Consider the following 24,257-nt stretch of genomic DNA (forward strand, 5'->3'; position numbering starts at 1 on the left):
ATGATCATGATCACGATGAGGATGAATCGTCCATGATATGAAATAGAATAGTCATGCACAGTGGGCCATAAGGTCATGTCATCTCAAGGCACTGCCATTGCCATGTTGATGCATATTCCTCCCATGAATAGTGACAAAATAAAGACATTTAAAAAGAAAAAAGATAACTTTCATTCTTAAGAACTTGAATGTCTAATGCCATTTATTTTATTTTCTCTAAAGATTTGGTTTTATACGTTCAGTTTAAAATATAAATGTTGCCATCCTACAGATCCTCAAATGCCATCATGAAGCAAATACTTCCTCAGCATGTAACTTGGCAACCATTGCAGCTTTTCCGCAGAAAAGCTGTTCAAAACAAATTGCAATATGTTTTGTAGATGCAGACAAACACACATAAATAATATGTACAGCACCATCTTGATGTACCTTTAAAATATGATAAAGAGCTCTTAAGAGAAAGAAAAAAAGTGTTAAACTTTTTCCTACCATTGAAAACTTGCGTCTCAAAACTTTGTTCGAATATATTTCTTAGCTGACCGAGACAACTTTAGTCAGCTAAAACAAAAACTCGGAAGAAAATTTATCTTCAATTTCTCACGATATATTGGTCCTGAACATCCTTAAAGTTCTAGCCATTTGGTCACCGTGTTAACTCCTAACCACATACTTTTCCCAAGGTAAAGTGTCATCTACTGTGCAGTCCAAGTTGCTTTAAATGTCTCTCACAAATATTTTAATAACTGTACTTAACATAGGGCTTTTAACCTGCAGCCTGATAGAGAAAAGTGACTGTAGTCTTTTGCCCCCACTTGGATGAATTATAATGTTGAACGACTTCTTGGGCAAATCCACAGAAAGCCACAGCTGCCATTTACTACCATGTGAGAGGAGACATGGCCACGAGAGCTATTAATTTATTACTTGAGGTATCAACTTACGTGCTTCTGCTCATTTTGCCAGCTGCCATTGAGTAAATGGTGCCTGGGGAAGAAGACGATGCTAAGGTTGGAGAAAAATTAAAAAACTAAAGCTGGGGAATTGGGAAATCAATGCATTTTTTGCTGCAGAGCTCATGCCCACAAGCTAGCAGATAAAGAGACTGAAGTTAAATTAAATGGGGAGTTGAGAAGACGATGCCTTGCTGCAGAACTCAAGAGAGTTGTTTCCTGAAATGGGTTTCCCCACAGCCTACGAAGCCATCACATGCATGATACAACTAAGAATGGTTGTACGCGGATGTACTTTGTCCCTTGATTCAGAAGGAAATTATAAGGCCAAAGGTACAATAGTTTTGTAGCAGCTGGAGAGAATGAGGCTTACAGGAAAACTTTAATGCAGGAGAGGGGTGGTAGTTTGTTGAAAGGAAAAAAAAAAAAAAAAGAATTATAGCAGTCAATTCTCTCTCTTCTAGTTTTTTTCTTGTGAAAGGCAAAAGTTTTTGTTGGAGCCCTGGTTTTTGCCCTTAATTTCATCAATAAGCTTTATGTTTTGGAATTTCTAAGTTGGAGTGACCGGTTTATTAAGAACTGCCAAAGAAAGGCCTGAACTCTAGCTAATGGGAAAACTCAAATCTAAGATCGAGGACATGCAAACATGACCTGTAGAAATCTAGGTTGCTTTGATTCAGATTATCTGCAATCGTAGGACATAGAACTTAGTTGAAGTTGGCAAAACCCAAAAAAAAAAAAAATGAAGAACAATACAAAGATACCTCTTTCTGAAGTTTCCAGAGAACTCTACAAGAATATCTAAAAACATCATGCCCAATTTTGAAATATTGGCAAAAAGTTGTCAGTCAGATGAAATTTACCAAATATAAAATACCATTGTCCAAAGGGCAGCAGCTGGAACCCAATAAAACATAAAAATTGGATCCCCAAGTATTTGTAATATCCCAGTTGTGATATTAACAGTCTATGATTGCAATGGCAAATAGGCCAATGGTACTGTATGGATCACATGACTGCACATATCTTCACCATATATATGTTTGACAATTATGACATGAAGAATATAAAAATGTGGTCATAAATGTTTGTAATATCCCAGTTGATGGGTTATTTTACACTGAATTATTAATGTAATTGCAGATGGGCTTATTGCTGCAATACCAGGCACATGATCATACTAAACTACAAGCTGCATTAAACTAATTAAATTTAATTAGATGATAAAAAAACTTGGTCTCATTCTAAAGAACCTGTAATTCCGCTAATAAGTGATTCGCCTATGATCATCTTAGTGGGTCCGATACTAGTCAACTCGGACCAGATCGTGACATCCATATAATTTTATAGTCAGCATGACTTGGATATATAAGCTAATTGTCATTAGCTTTTCAGCTTATCACTTAGTTTTAAGTGTTCCAAACTTACTTGGATACCATATCTAATTGATTTATGAATGTCCTTTTCTTGTCCTCTTGAGGGAACAATGTGATGAAAAGTTAAAACAAAAAACAAAAACGCATCCAACTTTCGAATAGGTAACAAAATCATATCTAATTAATTTGAATTTATTTCATTAACAGGCTGACTTACTTGCAAAAGAGGCAGTTAATATTATTGAAATAAATTTAAACTTAGTGTATTTCGTTGGTGCCAATTTTAAATATATATATATATATATATATATATATATATATATATATATATATATATATATATATATATATATATTGGATTTCTAAATGCCTCTAGCCTCTCACACATGGAGGAAACATGGCTCGAGAATTTCACCTATGGAACTGAAATCAGCCAGTTAAGGTATATTGTCGAGTGAGTTTTTTTATATTTTAAAAACTGAAAATTGTCGCAAATAGTGCATTTTGTGACGCGTCAATTCATTAACCATGAGCATTAGTAATGGAATGTACTATTTGTAACACTTTTTAGCGCTGTAAAATGTAAACAAAAAGCCATCCGGCATTGGCTGGCTGATTCAATTTATGTGTGTGTGTGTGTGTGTGTGTGACTTGACTGTAAGTAGTTAATTTGTTCAAACTTGATTGATAGTTTACAAAATATCACATATCATATTTTCTTATAAAAAAAAAGTAAATGACAATTAATAGTTCTAATCCCTCAGTCAATGAATCGATTGATTAATGGCGTAATCAGTTCACATGTGATCTTCATATTTATTTCTTTCATATATTCAGTGTGTATATATATATATATATATATATATATATATATAGAGAGAGAGAGAGAGAGAGAGAGAGTGAGAGAGAGAGAGAGAGTTCATGCATGTGCATGCAGGTTAAATGAAATTCTATACATGTGGACGAGTGATGCTCACGCAGCCACGCTATTGTGCAAGTTAACTGCTGGTGACATTACAATGCCCTAACTTCCAGTAAGAAGCTATTCTTGCCTGATAAATCAATTAATTATCAGTTGTTGCCGTCATGCCTATCTACTTTATAGTTTAATTCTTCTAGGAAATATTCTTCATATCAAATTGTTGGCTCCGTAGACATGAACGTCATCTGGCATCTTACAAGTAATTCTATGTCAGTGCATTATACGTGCCTTAGTTCATTATTTTATTTGAACAATTGCTCAAGAATCCCATTTAACTTAATCATTTTCTATTTTGTTAATGAATTTCTCTAGATATAATTTATGAAGAACTGAAGGATCTCTGAATTTCGACGAAATTTAGTTGTTGGTGCATATTCTTCTTTAAACTTGTCAGTGCATTCTTGAGGTCTTACGGATCTTTCCTACCCAATTAAAAAAAATAAATATATTTTTCCATGTTCACATGCAATTGAAATTCCTTTCCGCCTTCTGATTATGCACTCAACTAATTAATTAGTCGTTGAGGCTAAGTTTGTTTAAACTTCTCTAAAAAATTTGCAATTCTCAGCAGCAAGAAATTTCTTGATTTGCCAACATGATTTTTTAATCTAATTATCTGGTCAAAACCACAAATTGATCTACTTCCATATTTCGTGGTCAATACCTTTGCCTAAAATAAGAATAATCTTTCTTAAATGAATTAAGTCAACTGATTAGGAAAAATTAAGGGTCCACGTATTTTTTGATAGGTAAGGTTCAAGAAAGCTCAAAACACAAATCCTTTTCAATCTAGACGTGGGTTTCTCAAGAAAGAGTTTGTTTTCATTTTCATTTCCCACAAAATGAGTTTAGATTTCAGAAAGTTTTAACTCAACAATAAGTTCCACCAACAAGTTAAAAACATGCACTGCAGAGAATGTTTATTAATAATCTTAAGATATGATGCTTATCACATTCCTCTCTCTCTTCTCTCTCTCTCTCTCTCTCTCTCTCTTCCTGCTTGTGTTGCGGTATGTTTTTTTTTTTTGCGGATTGTTTTTGTATTTAGGGAACCTCTTGTTCCCAAATTTTGTTATATATTCTCATTTTATCGGCTCTCTCTATCTCTCTCTCTATATATATATATATATATATATGTGTGTTGAGGGGGTTTTACATGTAATAGCTTAAATGAGTAAGTATTCATGTTGACTGTAATACATCTAATGTATGGACGCCGTCTGTGGAATGTTGCGGGATGACTAAATATTTAGAAGCTGTAGTTAAATATAAACCATGATTAAAAACACTACAAACCGTATTTATATTATAAATTTTTGCTAATGCTTCTGGTGTTTTTAGTAGCAGTTTTTAAATATTTTGTCATGGGAGGGGAATTCATCATAGGCCGACTCAGCAGGAAAATTCCACCAATCAACTTAGAATGCTCAAATGTCCAAGTTTGAAAAGAACAGCCAAGTTTGATGCACGCATTGAATTTTAAGATCTCTCATTTAAAACAATCTACAACTGTTAAAATCTTCATAAAAAATCAGCTCGTCCTTTGGAGTTCAACGATTCTTTCGTTTTCTTTTACCAATAAATTTGGACTTTTCAGTAGATTTCAAGAAACCAGATGAACGGCCATAAATAGTAGAGCCAAATATATTCAACAGAGGGAGAGACAGAGACAGAGACAAACAGACAGTCAGAGGAGGAGGAACGATGCAGTCCAGTGAACACAAAAAGATTAAAAACTAATGAAGAAGACAAGGAGATAATTCTTGTAACGTGGCGACATATCGACGTGTTCAAAAGGACATAGATCCACCTATTCCCCTCCCTTTTTTTTTACTGTGGTGAATATTTTGGGAAGATGAACGCATGCAGAGCTCCCAAAGAGAAACAGCAGCAGACCTCCCTTCCAAGCGCACTCACCCACCAAAAGAAGTCTTTGTTTCCTTTCATTCATACCCAACGTTCGAGACTAACACAAATGCAATGTCCAATTCGCCTATGAATTAATGCATCAAGGCTCCAAGCTATTTGTTCTTCAATATGCGTTGTGAGATTCTGATACCAACCTTGCTGCTAAAGAAGAAGGAAACAAGAAGACGAGAGAGGGAGAAAGAGAGAGAGAGCGAGATCTAAGCAGTTCAAAAGTTTCAAATCCAGTATTTAATTGAATAGCCCAACATAAGGAGGATTTGTAATTGTTTTCAGTCTGCAATAGAAATCTGAACCAAAAGAAACATTCTGCATCTGCTGGTGAATTAACCAAATTAAGAATAACATACACCCTAGTTGGGTGAGCATGAGGAGTACTTCATCCTATAACCAAACAAGAGAGCCAAAACACCCTCTTCTTCTTAGGCTACCAGGTCTGCTTCAATGGATCAGGGTGACGCCTATATATGCTTCAACTTGCATATTGATGCTCCTCCCTTTTGCAGCACAGGAGGTTGACATCCCAGAAATTTAAAACTGGGAATGACTGCCTACTGACCCTACCTGTCCATTGGTCCAACCCCTTGGAGATATAACATACATCTTAGTTGCTCTTGGGTTTGAAAACAGTGTTACTTTTCAGCTTTTCCTAATGCAGTCCAAAATCTAAATAGGTACAGTAATGTAGTCTAAATAGGTACAATTTCATATAGTTCATTAAAATGAAATTAAAATGTTTTTGAAAGAGAAACAGTAAACCTGCATTTGTTTTCACATGTGCGGGCGTCTGGCCCGTCCAGACAAGCTGAGCTCAAGGTCAGCTCATCTTAACTCATGCGGCGAGCCAAGCTCAAGCTGGATTTACAGAAAGCAAGCCAAGCACAAATATGAGATGTTTTCATCAGCTCGTTTCTCAGCCTTAGTCTTGAGAATTGCCTTATGCTACTTGTAGAGCCTGTGGATTCTACTTTTTTCTTTGTTCTTTTCCCAAAGACCCTATGCCATCTGTCACTTTGTTTTGCATCTTTCTGCAAGTGGGCAGTTTGATTTAGCTTATTCTAGAGAGGAAGAAACTCTGTCATTCACAGTCCACAAGTTTTTTCAAAATAATCGGTCCCTCAATAGTCAATACTGTACCCAATGTGAACTGCAACAAATGTTGGCTAGTTATTAGATCAGATAAACCCCACAAATCAAGCAGTTCAAGTAGATAAATATTAAATAACGTGCAGTGTGAATCTTACTTGAATAGTGCAACTTCAATTATTGAATGCCTGCATTTGTCTTGCATATTTGGGCTGCATAGAAATAGCGTCCAGATAATTGACAGTCTGCTGCCAGCCTATTTTCTGTTTGGTTCCTTACAAAAGAAAGGACGTCAATAGATCTGGATGAACGAAGACATGTACAACAAATTTAGATTGCCTTTTTTCTTCAGTACTGTCGATGCAATTGGATAAACTCAGCTCAAGTATGCTAACGCTTGCAACAGCTCGTGGAACTTGTGAACTCTCAAGATGTCATGAATCTAAAATCCAGAGTAGCATCCCTTAACATATGGTAGAAGAAAAGAGTATTCAATCGTGAGAATGGAGTCACCAGTAATAGAGTTCTTAATAATCTGACTTGGAAAAGGTAAAGAACAAAGTGTTTAGAAAATTTGAACTATTTTAGTTCTTTCTACCGATAAGTTTCCCTTTACGGAACAGTTATTATTTTTAAACTATCCTTTTTATCTTATATCTCATCAAAAGATACAGGAAAAATGAACCCCAGCAAGATCGGTGCCGACATATAGCATACTGTATCCTCAGCAGCAACTGGCACCACTTCAGCAGAGTTTGTAACTTTGAAGGAGAGCTGTCAAGCATTTACTTGTTGCAGCTGTTTACAGCCAAAATGGCATTAAATAGATGTTGCCAAGAACCACCGTCGCCTATTAAGCTTTTACATGCCATACAGATCCCGCAGTTAATATGCCATGCACATATTCAAATTTGCTTCTTGCTCATTTGCCTTTTGAGATTACTTGAGTAGGCACACGTTACAGAACCAACTCAGGCTCAAGAGACAGACACTTAATATTTGATCAAGGTTGGACAATAGCACCCTTATTTCGCCCCATTCACACATTTCTATCAAGGTCGTTCTGCATTTCAAGCACATTGGCAAACTCCATGATGTGAGACCTGCACAACACTCAAAATATATTCCTTCTGTTTCTTATTTCATATGATCCTTTTTCAAACTCGAAATTTGTTTAACAAAATTTGGGGTGACAGGAGATGAGTTCAACACTAAATTTATCATGCTTGTTTCAAACCATGAATGGTTTTAGAATGTAAGATTCTAGTAGCGTCAATAAACTTAGAAAAAAAATAGCAACCTCGCACAAAGCACACGATAGTCTAGGCGGACTTTTAATCCGAGTTGAAATGAGTTAATCTGAGAGCTAGTTTATAACAGCCTTTACCTGTTAGATGTTTCTGATTTTTGGTTATTTGAGCTTTTTAACTTTAGCTGCAAATGCACATTGTATCTTGAGATGTCTTAATTGCAGAATATACGGATAAGTAGCAGTAATGAGGAACTAGGTAGACTGGACCTAGAAAATCATGTTTGGGCGATGTTATAAAATAAATCAAAATTTGTTTCTTCTACAATTTCCCTTTTACAACTTTTGGGTACTGCGAGTTATATTACAGACTCAACCATGGGCATAAAGTGGCTCTTATGTAGGTAAGGTCCTAAGCAACTGAAGCGCCCGCATCCATTGTGGACCTTCTGAGAAAACTATTCTCCTCAGTACAGGAATTGCACCGGCAGCAACTATTGCAGCATGATTCTCACTATCCATGCTCAGATTATACAGAATTGCCAATCCGGCTTCTCGGGTTCTTTCTCCCCCTTCGTCAATCGCCTTGACTAGAGGGAATATGCCTCCTCTGGCAGCTATTTCTCTAGCATATTCAATCGCCCCTTCTGATATGATATGATTTAGTTCCACAACAGCTTCCTCTTGTCCACCTGACTCTGAGCTCTCAATCTCTTCAATCAGTCTTGGAATGGTACCATGAAGAATTACCTCCTTGTTGATAGGGTTCTTAAGGTCCATGTTCGGACCAGCCAGTGATTCAAGTTTAATGAGGCATGCAGCGACCCAGTCCTTAGTATAAAGAGGGACATCAGATTTAAGTATATCATGCAGTAGACGTATGAATTTAACAGTGTCAATAGCACTCTGACACTGCTGAAGAGAAAGCAGCTTAACAAACAATCGAGAGGCAGCACTGATTGCACGCCCAGATTCTTCTACTACTGCTGGATTTGGTTCCGGTGAGCCACTGACTGATCAAGGAGACAATGAGAAAATGGGCAATATTAGATAAATCAACTTAGATAGTGGATGGAAATAATTATGAATATCCAAAAAAAAAAGCAGCAATAAAGAAGCTGAGGCCAAAGAGTAAAGTAGTCGAAGTAAAATTGCAAGAGAGGAGGAATTACCGTAATCGTACATTCTGCAGATTCTACAGTAGGAAGAAATCTCTAATTTGGATATTTTTAATTGTTTAGGCATAAGCAGGAATTTTCAAACAGATTCACTAAAAAAATCTTCATGAACCACAGGCTGCCTTAGCTTCCAGCAGACTCCGTAAACCATTAACTCTGATAGTTTGGCTCTCAATTACAACTTCTTTTAAAAAATTTGAAAGAAAAAGAAAAACTAAATTAATTTTAGAAAAGGCATCCATTTTTTTTACTGTTCCTCATTTAGTATGATATCAAATAATGATGATCCTACCAGATTCCTCTCAACCAATGTGGATGACACGATGCATGAACATTTTCTAGAACACAAGTTCAAGATTAGGTGTAACCCACTAATGTAGACAAGATCGTTTCGTCCCATTTTTTGAGGGGAGTTACTCCCTACAGAAGTCTTTCTGACCAACTTTTATTTTGCTCTATCAATAACCCCTTCTCAAGACTTCCTCAGTTTGAAATCCAATAACAGACTTTTGTTTCTTTATCATGACACAATCTCGCGGTCATGATTTTATCACCTTTTCATGTCTTGTTCACTTAATCCATATCTTTTTTATGACATTATTCATCTTGACAAATAAAATCTTGCATCCCCATAAATTATAAAACACAATATCGTAAACAACTATATGCATGGCAGGGGCCAGTCAAAATTGTAAAACGCAATCAGAATTGCATCTGGCCGTTTGACTAGTCAAGTAATACAAGTTGTTGGTCAAATGACTAGTAAAAGGCTGCCAGTCAATGTCGCTCTAGAAAGTAGAAAGACTAGTCAGTCAACTACATCAACTAGTTGGGACTTGGTAAGGTTTAACTTTTCAGCCGTCTTTTTCGTGTCTCGTGTGCTTTTTTTTTTTTCTCTTCATTTCAAACTAGACTTAGTTATTATATATTTGTCAGTAATCATGTAACTGTTATTATTTGTATACACTTTGAAATTAAGAATATATCTTCTTCTAATTCATACCTGTGGTTTGTTGATTATCTGATTATTATGTATACAACATTGAATTTTTAATGTATCATTTTGAGTCTTGAACTTGACAATAATACCACCTAAAACAACCTTTCCTAATGACCCGAGGGTCGACTTTGCTGAATCCCAACTTGCCCTGTAGCCAGCTTCAGTCCACACCTTGAAAAGGCCATCAATCAGGGCACGACGTTACATGAGATGCAGGTATATAAGTCTCTTGAGATTTCTCAAAATCTTCCATATATTACCAAGTCCTTTTCCTACAAACTGGCTGTCACCTCAACACGGCTGTTTGTTCTCGGTATATGTTTTTTTGTTCAACCCTTGATTACACAGTGTTTTAAATGTATTTTTATGATTGTTTGTGTCCACATGTGTAAAGATGCATGTGTCAAATACTCAAATTCATCATGGTCCTCATATTCACTTAGTCTGTATACACATAATATATATGCCTTAGACTGTGCTGCCCGATTTATCTGGGCATCTAAGATCCCTCTAGCTTTTTCTACCATTCTTATGTCATCTTCTGCAGATACAATCATATAGTTGCATGCATAATATTAAAAATCAATAAATCTAGGGCCTAGATCAGGTTTTGTAAAGGTTTTACAATTCACTGTTTTACTTTTCTCAGCTCATGAAATCTGCCCCCTAACATCAAATTTCATTAATTCTTTTCCTATATTTTTCAACATTAGCACATTCGTACAGTTAGATTTTCAAAAGGTTTCATGAAAGAAAGACACAGCCCAGCTGATGGGTGGCAAAAACTAAATTCTTATGTGTGTGTCTGGATACTGTGGATCAATCTGGTGACATTTTTTGTTCAATTGTTCTTGTTATTAGACCAGTGACGTCACTTATAAGGCTCTTAGGTAGCGTCAGATACTTACGATCCAGTCCAATACCTCTGATGTAACACACAATAAGTTATGATATGTTCAAAGTTTCAAACATTATTACTTTTTAAGCTAGTGCACTTTTGTTCACCTTCCCTGTGGAGATTCGGAGAATGACTTTGATCAACTAGCAATTTTGAACAAAATAAGTCAAAACTAAATGAGTTTGTCAATAATAAAAAATGTCCTTCCGAAAGTAATAGCATTTCAAAGATCAGGAAAGAAAAGGAAATAATGCATGATCTTGGAAAGAGAACCGAAGTGAAAACTATAATGTGTTTGTCAATTATAAAAATGTCCATTCAAAAGTAGCAGCACCCTGAAGAACGAGAAAGAAAAGGAAATAAAATTTTAATATGGACGAACTTCGAAAGGGAACATAAAAATTTGATCCTTACAGTCAAATGGGAATTAAAAACAAATGTACTTGTACCATCTTTTCCTCGTTGAAGGAAAATTGCACTTAGTCCTGATTGAACATCTGCTGCAACTATTGCACTGGTATATGGTTCATCATCAGCCAGGTTCTCAAGAATGATGGCCGCCTTTTGTTGCAAATTAGGATTTTTTCCCTTTAAAATTGCAACAAGTTTTGGAATAACACCGGATTCTAACACCTTTTCCCTTGGGAAAACAAAGAGACAACAAAAGATCAGCATGATTCTAGAGAGTAGTCTCACTATGTACTTCTAATTTCATGTCCAAGTCACTTTTAATTTCAAGTCATCTTAGTTACTGACCTTTCCTAGTGCCTTTAATACATAACCCAAAAAATGAACACTTAAGACATTTTTTAACAGTTTGTCTACAAGACCATATTAATGGATCAACTGAGACTAATTGTATTTTACTGATTTGAACAATGATAAGTAAAGGCAGCGAAAGAAGATGGCAACTGATGACATCACATTGCTAATGATTATGATATAGCCGCCTAGACTTTTGTACTACTAGTGACAAACTACATGTGGAAAAAAAAAACCTCTATTAGACAACTTGGGGTTGCAGGTGGAGATGAAAAACAGAAAAAATCATGTAAACTGTATGCCCTCTGTTAACTTAGGAAAGGAAAACCTTTGATATAAATTTTTTAATTATGGTATCAGAAAAAGAAAAAAATAGAACACTAAGAGAAACAGAAATTCAGATCAGTTGCAGATCAGGGAACTTAACAAACCTAAAATCTTCCTTTGATAAAGGCGTTCTGTCCACCTTCTCTCCCAAGTCAGAGGTGCCTACAGAACTTCTGCTCATACCATTTATTCCTTTCTTGACTCCATGAAAAGACGCACCATCAAACTGGAAAATAGTCAAACTCAAGTGTTAAAACATACAGAGATGATGATTCTTCAAAAACCTAGCTCATTGGAGTGTAGTGTTTATGATATGGATTGACATCTAAAAACTGGAAGGCTGAAATTCAAAACTGAAGCTTCTAATAATTTTACCATTGATTTCATTTCTTTGACAGGATCAAGAAACCGAGAAACAATATCCAAGATCTGCATTTCAAATGTTTGTTGTTAGTAGAAATAAAGTTCAACTATGAAGTCCAGAGACTGCAATAAATTGCAGAAAGGGAAAAAAAAAGAACCTTTTCAAGCAAATCTTCAGATGTGTCATTTTCCACTAGAATGTCAACAAGCGTGTCCATGGCACCACAGGATGCAATTGCTTGGCATACTACATTGCTGCAATTGGAGCAATAGAAGTACAATATGTCAATATCTATAACAAATTTAAAAACTCAACTAAGTGCAAAAAAGTTAAAATCATATGCATTTTATAAAATCCTCTTAGAGATATCCCTAAAATGCTGCCTATAGTAAGAACTTTCTAAAAGCAAGCATAAACTAATCACAAAGTTGACCAGACATTAATAAGGTGCTGGTAAAATCTTCAAACTATAGAACATATACCTGATTGATAGCTTCTCCAGTGCATGAGCAGCAGCCAGTCTTACAGCTTCAGCATCATATTCTAGTAAGCGAACTAGGTTCTTCAGTGCACCAGCCTCCTTGAATAAAACACGCATGTGCTCATTGATACAGGCATCAGCAATGGATAGTGCGGCTCTCTCAAGAGCTGATACATCTTCAAGACCAAGTATTAAAACTAGACGTGCAACACCATCAATCCACGGTAAAAATGTTGACTGCTGCTTCATGGTAGGTTGTGAATCAGGTATGCTTCCCTCTTCAGTGTCTATGGCTCCAAGTCGAGCCAGAAATTGTTGTGTTGTCCTTCCAACTATTGCATTCTTCTGTGCTTCCTCCAGTCTAGCATCCTCATCTTGAACATTCAGACCAAGAAGCAATTCGGAAGCACCAAATCTTGAAGGAACAGATGAATAGCGTTCAAATTCAGTCCCATCAGGCAAAGAAGGCCATGAACGGGAAGCAGGTGTAAGGGATTTATATGCTGCAGCACCAATTATGGGTACTAAGATAAGACCAGCCTCAACAATAAGAATTCTGTAGTAGTCATCTTTCGCTAGCTCCGAGAGGATATTTCTCGCTTCTTTTTTAACTACTTTTGACCCTTCATTACATTTTAAGATCTCGGCCTGAACAATGTCCAAGTGTCAGAAAGATAAAGTAAACAATTCTTGCATATCAGTGATCAATATATTAACTGGAGATTGCCAATAACTAACAGAAGGTATGCTAAGCACGTAACTATCTTACATTCATCATAATCAAAATTACCATATTCATTACATAAAACTGAGGTTACCAAGTGTGTCAGCTCAAAGGTTATTGAAATTTCTAAATCAAAGAAGCAAATTTCCAAAGAGCGGTATAATATATTTGCTCACTATGCTCCTAAATATCCATTGAGAAGAACAAACCAACACCATTTGATTGTGTAGGAACCCACATAACAAAAGAAGAATGTTTGCTTCAAAGTTCAAACACACACACACACATAAGTGAATCTGTAGCAGAGAATGATGAACATATGAAAATATGCCAGCCCTGCTTGCATACTGCTATAGAAAGATCAGATGGAAGCATAGGAATGACCATATCCAATATAATTCATTGCCATTTAGGATAAGGTATGCTGACTGGATTAGCAACTAGAGTCCAATTATAATTTTAACCTAGAAAGGTACAAATGAAGATCAGCTGAAACAAGGTCTACCGTCTGCATCATAATTAGGAGAAGAAAATAATCTCATTCACCCACCAGCTTTAGAATGATTCCTTCTTCAACCATGAGACCATGATTACACTGACTCAAGGCCAGGTTTGCAAGTACTCCTCCCGATGCTTCCTTTACCTTGATGTCTTCATCATCAAGGCATTTGATAAGAGCAGGCAGAAGAACAGAATTTGATATCTTCACTCTAAGATGCTCATCAACAGACAAGTTCCACAAAGTGCATATAGCTTGTTCCTTCACCTGCTAAAAATAAATTAAGAGAAGTTAGCCACGGGAGGGGGCATTCATAACAGGCAACTGGACGAGCATATTCTTGTGGAAGCATACATGTACCCATCTGTGTGTCTCTATATTCATATAGTATGCAAGCAAACGTCATATACCTCCGCACATACAACAGATCTACTCAAAAGACCAGTTATTTCTTCAATGGCTCCCCCTGCTGATACTGAAGTTCGGTACAAGTTGACTGCTGAAATGCTACGCAAGAGGCCTGCAGCTGCTTCACTTGTGGTTTTAGACTCCGACTTCAGAAGGCTAACAGCAAGGTTGATACAACCTGGAAATTTCATGATCTCATCAATGCATTCCTTTCCACCCAGCGAGTACTTCCAAAGAGCATTTATTGCTTGTTCTCGGTCAAGAGGATCATTGTCTAGCCCAAGCATTCTGACAAACAGGCCAACATACCCATCTTCAAGACGGCCTTTTCTGTTTTCTGATGAACCTGTCTCCTGAAATGGTATGTCATGTTAGCACAAAACCTTACCCTTTTCCCCGGATATACATAAACATCAAAAAGCAAAGAGATGCTGGCATGTGTTAACGCAAGATCATAGTAGGCCCTATTCCAAGAAGTTAATTTTGTACAGGATAAACAAGGGTTAAAAGTATACAGGCCTAGAGACAGTTATAAATTCATAAAATTTCCGTTGTTTGTTTCATTGGAGACATCCAATAAAATTGAAATTGCATGGAGAAGATTAGCATCGCCCCAACACAATGATGCTTTCGTTTCAAGAACTTACAATCTGCAAGTTGCGCAAACGATGATTCGTTTGTTTTTAATTGTCTTATTTACGAACTTGTGCTTAATTAAGACCCTAAGGTGAGATGAGGTCCTCAGGAGCTCAAACCAAGTGGACCAGATATTAAGTATTTTCCTTGATAACAGACTCCAAGCTATAAGAAAATTTAAACCAACAGAATAAACAGCAACCTGTTTTGCGGTTCTAGAGAACTGAGCTCGGCAACCCTCTTACTTATACATATAAGCTTCAATCTCAATTTCATTCATCTGAGGGCATATTCTGATGGAAGCCATGAAATCGCAAGTGTTAGATCACATCACCTTCTGTGCTCAAAACGCATATGAAATCATGTAAGCGCCCCACAACAACTATTAGTTTTCAACTGTGGTGCTCGCAAGAGAGTCGGACTAACATGCTGTAAAGAATGTCTCGGGAAGAAATTCAATTTTTTTTAGTAAGGGAAGAGCCATAATCACAAAACATTGCTCAGACAAAAGATTTTTCGACCATAAAACAAGCAGGATGATGCACATTCGAATTCGTGCTCCATCATCCAATCATAAATGCATTATTTTCTCCACTTTCTGAACAACATAAGAGGCAATTCGGACCTTGGAAAGATAAAAAAAATGGCACCACAAAAGAAGGGGGCAAGAACCACTAAGCAGCTTTGGCGCTTTGAGGAATAAAAACAAGAACGAGGAACGAAGAAGAGAGGATTAGATCGAGCTCACAAAGGACGGTGACGCTTGGCTCTCTGTTTCAAGAGTGGTACCATCATCAGCAGAGGCGTCGAAGCGAGTAACGCCAACACGTCTACCACCACCAAAATCATGCTTTCTCCTGCAAAGAGAAGATCGACCCAAAATTTTGAGGTTGGTGAGAGGCCTTGGATAACGGAGTCTCTGCCTGGTGAATTGAGACAAAGTAGACAAATGGGAGGTGGGTTTCTGGTGGACGAAGAGATGGGGAGGCTTGAAATAGGCTGCTGCAGATGAGTTAGCCATAGATGAGTGCCCTCGTCACTCGTGAGTAACTGGGTGGGAAAGAACGGCTTCCCGATATGATAGTGGGCGCGTCTTTCTGCCTCCAAATTTCAATCAGTAACACGATATCAGATTTCTTGCATCAGCACCCAAACAGACCTCCGGGATTTATCATTGTTCTCCTCACCTTTGAACGAATAAGATTTATCATTGTTCTCCTCACCTTTGAACGAATAAGATTGTGATGTACCAAAATCACGACTTCTGGTTTCTGGAAGGATCTCGACAAATCGAGACTATGGAAGGTTGGGATCGGATGTATCATGGATCATCGTTTCTTTGGCTCTGTTGGATTGATAGAAAAAATAGGGGTCTGCCTTTTAAAAGATGTTTCAGAATCACCACATTTTTGTTCCAAAAAGCGTCGATTCATAATATAAAAACAGCATCTATAGTTACAACATATCTTTTAAATTAATAATATCGTTTAAGAACAGGCTGGTTTTTCTTATGGAACACCATCTAAGTGTGAGTTCCTTAACATTTATAAGGTCGAGCGAAATGGACAAATACACGTCTGGTGCTGTAAAAATCATTCTTAGAATCAAAAGCTTGCATAGGAAATCAGTTAAGTCGATTGGGAATAGGCAAAATATTAAAAATCTTTTTTTAAAAATCAATAAATATATAAACTCAAAATATTTTTCAATTGATTCAAGATGACATGTGACACTATTGAAACAGTTACCAAATTGAAATGGTTAGCTACTAATTCTATTCGTATTGACCTGTAACATTGCACGCATTATGCATGTCCCGTGTTTGCATCGACTGCATTAAGCAAACATGCAAGTTTCAGAAATCAAACACCCTCTAAAGGGGTAGGTAACAGCTTTGGGACTTAAAAGTACCCATCTAGGTGAATGTGTTAATGGATCTCAGACTCGGATCATAATATAAATTGTTCATCCCGGAAAGGAGAAATTACGGTTGAATCTGAACCTGAAATACTAATAGTTTTTGTCCGAATATAGAATCGAATGAGACCCTCCTATGTAAGCTTGAATGGCAGCAGAAACACAAAAAAGATTAGCTCTGGATCCAGTAAAAATGGTTGGAATACATGTTAAGAATGGCAGTTTTAAATTATATCTTTGGACGGGCAGGAGTTGTCTGGCATTTGCATGATATGTTGCCAAGTTCCAAACTGTACTCAATGGAAATATTGATCCAAATACAGTTAGAATGAGAATAAAACTAATCTGTTAACTTGGCATCTTTACTCGTGCTTCAGTGATCTGTTCCAAACATTGGAATCGGGTGTCTCAATATGCCAGATCCATCTGCAGATCTAGTTCTAATACGTAAGGCTAACTAATGAACGAATTGAGGAGCTCAATTTCTAGCTTGATCCTGTCCACCTAAAGATTCTGTACCCGGTATTCGCTTCATGTGAGACTCTACACGGATGACCTTTTGCCAGAAAATTGTATTCAGTATCATATGCTTATTTATTAAGCAAATTAAGTAAAAAAAGTATTAAAAAGCTGAAAATATCATGCAAATAAGATTTAGTGTCTGGCGTATCTGTCAGATGTGAGTTTAAAAAATACCAATAGACCTTCTTCCTGCTTAGCTCCTTTACTTCAAAACATTGGCAGCTTGGTCTCAGCTCATGTCGGGCGCTAGCCATGAGCTGAGACCAAGCTGCCAATGTTTTGAAGTAAAGGAGCTAAGCAGGAAGAAGGTCTATTGGTATTTTTTAAACTCACATCTGACAGATACGCCAGACACTAAATCTCTTATTAACAATGTTTTACCTGGGAACGAAACGGACACTCGGTACTTAATTCTAAAAGAAGAACTTCCAACTTGTAGCTCTTTATGAAATTGTTTTAGAAAGAACTCACTGAAAGATGATTTGCAATAACCTTTCGAATATCAGCAGACAATGTAATGGTCTAGTTAGGTTATAAAAAAACATTTTTTTTCATCCCTGCTATCTATGAATTCCTAAGTAAGTTGGACGAAATGCTTGAAAAGTGCAGCTTATTAATGTACCTCGAGAACATAATCAGGTAGTTTCATTCAAACCAAGAGAAACTAACCCAAGCTTGAAGGCAGCCACCACTGTGCTCACTCCTGATCTGTACATCAACAGCAACAGTGAGACGCAATCCCAGACCTAAAACTTTGTAGACAAGAAAAAAGCACAATGAACACAAACTTGTTCCTGCGGCTCAATGGAACGAGGAGACAAGCCAAACAAATGAGTCAATGCAGCAAATATGATTCATTTATCTGGTGGAGCTGCAGAATAGATCGGACTAACACCAAAGAGTTGACCAAGTCCTGTCCAGGCACTCATCTAGCTCAGACCAATACCAATCCTTCCAAGCGCCAGAAGACTTGGTCCATTTGGGCGGCACAGTAAGCTGCAAAAGGTGCCAATGTCTTGGCCTTCAACTCTTGACCAGCTTGGACCCATTATGAGCATCTGGGAGCGCATGTGTACAAGGCCTATCCATCTCAAGTAGGTGAGTTACAATTCAGAAGTTAAGATCATACCACAGCAGCTATTCGTATACATAAGCAAGCAATGTAGATAAAATTTCTCAGCTGTTGACTGCGATTCACTTAGTTTTTCAACTATTTCTTAGCTGATTAAATATGATACCCCAAGCATCCAGAATTTTTACTCTTTAACAAATTACAAAACTAAGAAGAAAAACAAATTTCAGTCGCCGGGACAAAAAAATCCTCACCCTCTGCCCAATCCCCATATTTTTCATACCCAGAAAAGGCTAACCGAGGAAAAAAAAGATCGGAAAAGGAAAGAAAAACTCTATGGGCACCTAGAAATTGCATGAAGTTAATCCTAGTTTCTGCAAAGAAAAGATGGTCAGACTTCATCTTCTTCGTTGCTGCTACAGAAGGCAGCAGAGGGAACAAAGAAGGAAGACCGGTGGTATACGCTAACATGACACATCATAGCATGCAGCCACTCTCCCGAACGTGTCATTTCCTGTTCCTTCAGCAAATTCATATAGATTGAGGGGATCCAAACAGAACTGAGAGTTTCTCCCAGTCCCATGAATCTGGATTTGTTGATGCAACGGCATAAACAGCAACTCCAACTGCAAGGGTTATTAGTAAGCTTGTCTTGACACAACCTCCACGGCTTGTCAGCCTTGCCAGTAAAGCTTTGCACAACTTATCTGCATCTTTAATCAAACCTATACGGTCTGCACCAGATTCCGCATCATTCAAGGCTTGCTCATTCTGCCGAGCAAAACAAGACATCTTTATGATGGGAGAAAACTAGGAATCAGGCAGCTGCAAGAAGGGAGGGATGCATTATCAAGTTACCTTCAGCCTCAGATTCTTAAGTGTCAGTCTCATGTTTTCTAATGGGGCGAGTCTGGTAGAGTGTTGCTTCCATTCTTCAGAGAGTTTCGTAAGAACAACCACGCTCCGATCAATTTGTTCAAGGTATACCTTTTCCTGTTGGCAATTTGAAATTTTGAAGTAATATCAATGTTTCATGACCGTATGACTCAGAAAATGTGAAAGATTAGAGAGAACAAATGTCAGAAAACAAACCCAATGCTTGTAACATTCAGAATTCTGAGATAAGCACCATATGAATATTCCAGCAGCTTCCCCTGATAGTTCTGGATTGTCTGTAAAATAAGGTTCCTAGGTAAGTTTCATGCAGATGGTACAGGGAAATGAATTTGCTTTTAAACTGTATGTTTAAAATTACAAGCCTTGAACCAGCCATGACATTGCTGGTGAGTGCAATTTGAATGTGGATTTCCTCAACAAAAAATAACATAATTGTGTTCAATCTCTCTGCATGAGAGAGTTGACAATAGAATATTAAGATAACTTAGATCCCAAAAAGCCATTCAAAATAGTAAACTTTCTCTTTATTAATATACATAGAAATTCTTCACTAAATAATACTCAAATATGTTCTTGGAATTATAATTACCTGCCCACTCCGTTCCCCTTCTCAGTCATACCCCTTGTCTTTTTATCCATGCACGTGAGCACGTGTGTGTGTGTGTGTGTGAGAGAGAGAGAGAGAGAGACTTGGTAAACATATTTACTTGGGGGAAAAAAAATCCTGATTACCACAGAAAGGCTAAATATTTCAGACTCCCAACTCACTTTTGCTAATTGCTGAGAATGACATAGGGAAAATTTGCATTGCAACTTGCTTCATGGCTTTACTTCCAGGGGAACCTGCAAGAGCTAGTTCCTTCAGGAACGGATAGACACTTTCAAACCTTTCAGTTGCCTGTAAAACCAAACCATTAGTAATTGATTGAAAAGTAAGCCCAGTCTGCCTGATCAGTAAATAAATTGATGGATATGCAAGAGAAGTTTACCTTGATCCGAGCTGAAGAACTAGGGAAGGTAGCTTGCATCAACAAATCCAGTGCAGCTGGTGGTACCAGGCGCTCTCCCTTTCTCACAGCACCATTCAATAGAACAGGCTTTGCTTTAGGGCTTGACAAGATTCTATATAGGAACGTGTTTCAGAAACAATGTAAACCTTAAGGCACTTGGACTGGAAACTGAACAGCACGAACCTTTCCAATAATTGCAGAGCCAGGTCCCTTGAATGGGGATTGCTTGATTTCCCTACAGCCAAAGGCAGCAGGATTTGGACCCACAAAGCCATCCCTACAGCAATATCACCCTGACATGCCTAAGAACAACAAAGGCAAATAATCAATAGTAAGTTCATTGCACTCATAAAGATATGAAAGTAACAGTTAAGAAATAAGGTTTACCTGGGCAATAACCCATACTAAGACAGGAAGTTTATCTTGCCCTTGATACTTTGAACTGGTTTTGAGTGTTTGCAACAGGTTGAATAATGCATCAGGTTTCCGCCTTAGCACCATAGCCAAAACAAGAAAAATGGCTACCTGCAGTTATAATATGAATATTCAACAATGCCACAAAAGCAACTGCTAGAATGGAAAATTCATATATTTGGATGTGACCTTTGTAAATATCATAACCGAACCAACCCACCCCCCCCCCCCCACCAACACACAAAAAGAAAAAACAACAACAACAACCTTCCCAATTCCTCAATTAAAATAACTGGCCCCACCCCTGAAATTTTATCAGAAAAATCTACATATTGTCTGCAACACAACAAAAGAAAAAGACTCCATGCATGATTTAGGAAATCTAGAGAAGACTAGAAAAGAGATGGTATCTCTTTGTCAAGCAACTGTATCATACAAATCTGTTGAAGCAGAACCAGCAATATCTCTTTGTCAACTGAAGAAATATGAGGGTAAAGGAGGAGCCAAAGGTTGAAGATAGGCTTGGGAATGACACAAGGGTAGTTAGAACTAGAAGGGACTTCAGCCAATGCATATAGCCTGGCAGTGAGGTCTAGTCACTCCGTTTTGTGATCTATGGAAGTGCTAGTCTACTTGCCTACTTAAATTGCAAGAATTTGATCAGGTATGAATAACTGGCACTCATTTTAGTGGCATATTGTGGGAACTGGGAACCTCATTTATAGGATCACTCCATTCTGTCGCGCTTTCTTTTACGACTAGTGGATGCATGGCTACCCATAGGTCTCAAGGAAGTCTGCATCGTACAGTCTAGACTCCAGAAAGGCAGAAAGTATTTCTAGAAAAGTGCAGTGTGGCAGTGCTTTGTTTTTCTATTGCAATTTACTCTAGAATGCTGATGTAAATTGACATGGTCTATTATTTCACAAGAAACAACTATTCCTATACCAGCCTCCAACAAACTGAGTAGGCAAAATTTAAAGATGAGGTATAACAAAATTGACCTTCCCAAACAAGGTCAGCAAAATTTCAAGATGAAATATAACAAAACTGTCATTAATTATTTAAACAAAAAATATTTGAAGAAATCACATGGAAACGTTACATGGAAGATGTCTCAGGGAAAAGAATATGACCTGTGCCTTGGAAGATGGCTGCTGAGTGGATTTCTTTGAGCCTTTAGCAGTTCCCTGATGGGCTACAAGGTCAGCGATTATACTATCCAATCCCCACAAAACAAAGTCACTAAGGGCATCTATAGGTATGTGGCCAATCCAGTCAACAGATGTTTTGTATACATCTTCGGCAATGGAATTCAATGGGACCTGAAATTTAAGAAAAAATGAAAATGAAATAATTATAACATGTGGACAAAAAATCTCTAACGCATAGTGAATGTTCTACCAGAGAAAAAGAGAATGTGCTGAATGTTCATATGAGCAAGACATCAGAAAAACTGTTTCGTTGGGATGAATTTCTAATGATTTCAGGAAGTTATTCACAAAGAAAATAAGATTATTCTGAACATAAACTAGACATCTTTCAAAAAAATAATATTAACTCGTTTTATTTTCTCATTCTACACAATCAAAAGTATTTAGACAATCCACCAATATGTTATCTCATAAGACATTGGTGAAAAAAACCTAATGGCTGAACAATGGTGCTGAATCACCAGTCAATAGAAAATCAATGAGAATTTAAGCATTCACAATCCAATCAGCTCACAAACAATACAGACAGGTCAACATGAAAGCAGCTTCAAGTATGCTAAGGTTCAGTTCATGAACGACAAACATGAATGATGCTGCAGAAGCTCCTTTGCACCATTCAAATAAAAAGCAAGGAATACACCGACTAAGATAAATCAGAAAGTAATGGTCGAATTTGCTAAACATAAAGCTTCAAGATAGCCCATCATAATAAGTAGGAGGACCAAGAACAAACAGATAATGACCGTTCTTTAGTTTACTTCATGAGTAAAGTAATCAAAACTTGCAGCAAAACCTCATAATGAAAGTATTTGTTGTTGGACACAAGCACATTCATCAATGTAACAAAGACAACAACTGACTATAGGAGAAAAGTAGGAAGAATCTGATCAACTACTATATTTACACCCGTAACAACTAACAAATGTATTCTATAATGTAGAAGCAGGTTATCTAAAACCAACGTAACCTTTGCTAGAAAAAAGCTCCACAACGTCCACATTTTTATACTAGAGTAACTTATGCCCGAAACAATGAAACCATGATTACCCATTAAACATTCTATTTCAGGCCGACTTGAAAATTTTCTTGGGAAAACTGACTCCAAGAAATGGATAAATGGAAATGCATGCGAAAGAAATTTAGGAACTCAATAATCAAGATTTTGTGGAACAGATATCAATCTGTAACTACGCAAGTTATCATCGGCATCTTTCAGTCGATGTTAGTTCCTACAGGCATGTTGCACTCCATTTATCCGTACAACAGGGACAAGTGAGCACGCATCATTACGGAGCTCGATCAATCCAATTTCATAGATAAGCGGGTTCATCAAAGCCCACCATGGGAAATAAAAAGATCGAAGCTTCTCTGTAATGCTTAACTGGCACAAAAAAACTGTACCAGAAGATATCACGATCACGTTCCAAACAACCATCACCCTGCAAGAACTACAACTAAATTCGGAATTTGCATCAGAAGTAACTTCAAGAAATCGAAACCTATGCATGCACATGTTCTATTCACCAACAACAGCAGTTCCCAAATTCTCAGCAGCAATCGACTCACATCCACGATCTTCGAAACGGGAGATTCTTTGAACATCTTGGTCCATGGGAACTGAGACGAGCTGACCGCGGAGAACGCCCTCGCATAGTAATCTGCAAATCTCATCAGCTGAATATCCGGCGCATTTTGATATGAACCCTAATTCATAAACCCAAAAACACAAAAATCAAGACTTTTTCAAAGTCTACTCCTCCAGGAATCAAAGTTCCACAAATCCAAGACCAGAAAACGCATGGATCACGATAAACCGCTGGAAACGACAAGAAAGAACCATAGATCGAGACACACGGAGATATCCACGAGGAAAGCCGAGAGATTTGAAGGGTCAATCTTGGAGGCAGCCTCTGCAACGGTGACCTTCGGTTTCTTAGCCTTCTTCTGCTTCATCTTTTTCTCCTCCGCGGCGGTGGCCCCGTTCGGGTGCGAATTCTCGGCGTCGCTGTCCTCATCGGAGGTCCCAGCAGCGGCGGCCGCGGCTGGCTTCGCGAGAAACTCGGCCTGAAGGGAAGCCTTCTGGGCCTCTACTACGCGTTTCCGGCGCTCCTCAGCGTGCTGCTCCACGGATCGGAAGACGTTTCCGGCCTTATCGCCGTTAGCACGGATCGTGTCTCCGGAGGTGGAATTCTCGGGCTTCGACTTCCGCTGGCGCTTGTGGTAGACGACCTTCTGCCATCCGTGATTGCTCTGGGAATTCTCGACAGCTTCCACATAATTCGCAGAGCTTTCCTCCATCTTGAAAGTTGAAACCACAGAAAGAAGAGGAAGAAAAAAGAAAGAAGAAGACGCAGAAGAGAAAAAC

The 24,257-nt window shown here is 37.7% G+C and overlaps 2 protein-coding genes across 4 annotated transcripts; both read right to left on the reverse strand.

Annotated features, from left to right (window-relative positions):
* Nucleotides 1–7,840: 7,840 nt before the first annotated feature.
* Nucleotides 7,841–16,231, reverse strand: LOC116247804 (uncharacterized). Of its 3 annotated transcripts, none has more exons than XM_031620128.2 (9): nucleotides 15,595–16,231; nucleotides 14,213–14,563; nucleotides 13,854–14,072; nucleotides 12,581–13,227; nucleotides 12,256–12,352; nucleotides 12,110–12,163; nucleotides 11,839–11,960; nucleotides 11,095–11,285; nucleotides 7,841–8,582 (listed from the first exon to the last, which is right to left on the reverse strand). In XM_031620128.2, the coding sequence occupies exons 1-9, from the start codon at nucleotides 15,865–15,867 to the stop codon at nucleotides 7,966–7,968; spliced, it is 2,571 nt and encodes an 856-aa protein (XP_031475988.1). In that variant the 5' UTR covers nucleotides 15,868–16,231; the 3' UTR covers nucleotides 7,841–7,965. The 3 variants fall into 3 exon arrangements, with proteins under 3 accessions (XP_031475988.1, XP_031475989.1, XP_031475991.1); XM_031620129.2 differs by having other exon boundaries at nucleotides 13,854–14,069; nucleotides 15,595–16,230; XM_031620131.2 differs by lacking the exon at nucleotides 15,595–16,231 and adding an exon at nucleotides 15,049–15,538.
* Nucleotides 16,232–18,448: 2,217 nt separating this feature from the next.
* On the reverse strand, nucleotides 18,449–24,257 carry LOC116248647 (uncharacterized). Its single transcript, XM_031621555.2, has 10 exons — nucleotides 23,747–24,257; nucleotides 23,459–23,596; nucleotides 21,815–22,003; nucleotides 20,652–20,789; nucleotides 20,448–20,566; nucleotides 20,244–20,376; nucleotides 20,023–20,152; nucleotides 19,450–19,529; nucleotides 19,216–19,350; nucleotides 18,449–19,128 (listed from the first exon to the last, which is right to left on the reverse strand). The coding sequence occupies exons 1-10, from the start codon at nucleotides 24,188–24,190 to the stop codon at nucleotides 18,889–18,891; spliced, it is 1,746 nt and encodes a 581-aa protein (XP_031477415.1). The 5' UTR covers nucleotides 24,191–24,257; the 3' UTR covers nucleotides 18,449–18,888.

Source organism: Nymphaea colorata, chromosome 2, assembly GCF_008831285.2.
Source record: "Nymphaea colorata isolate Beijing-Zhang1983 chromosome 2, ASM883128v2, whole genome shotgun sequence".
Lineage (NCBI taxonomy): Eukaryota > Viridiplantae > Streptophyta > Magnoliopsida > Nymphaeales > Nymphaeaceae > Nymphaea > Nymphaea colorata.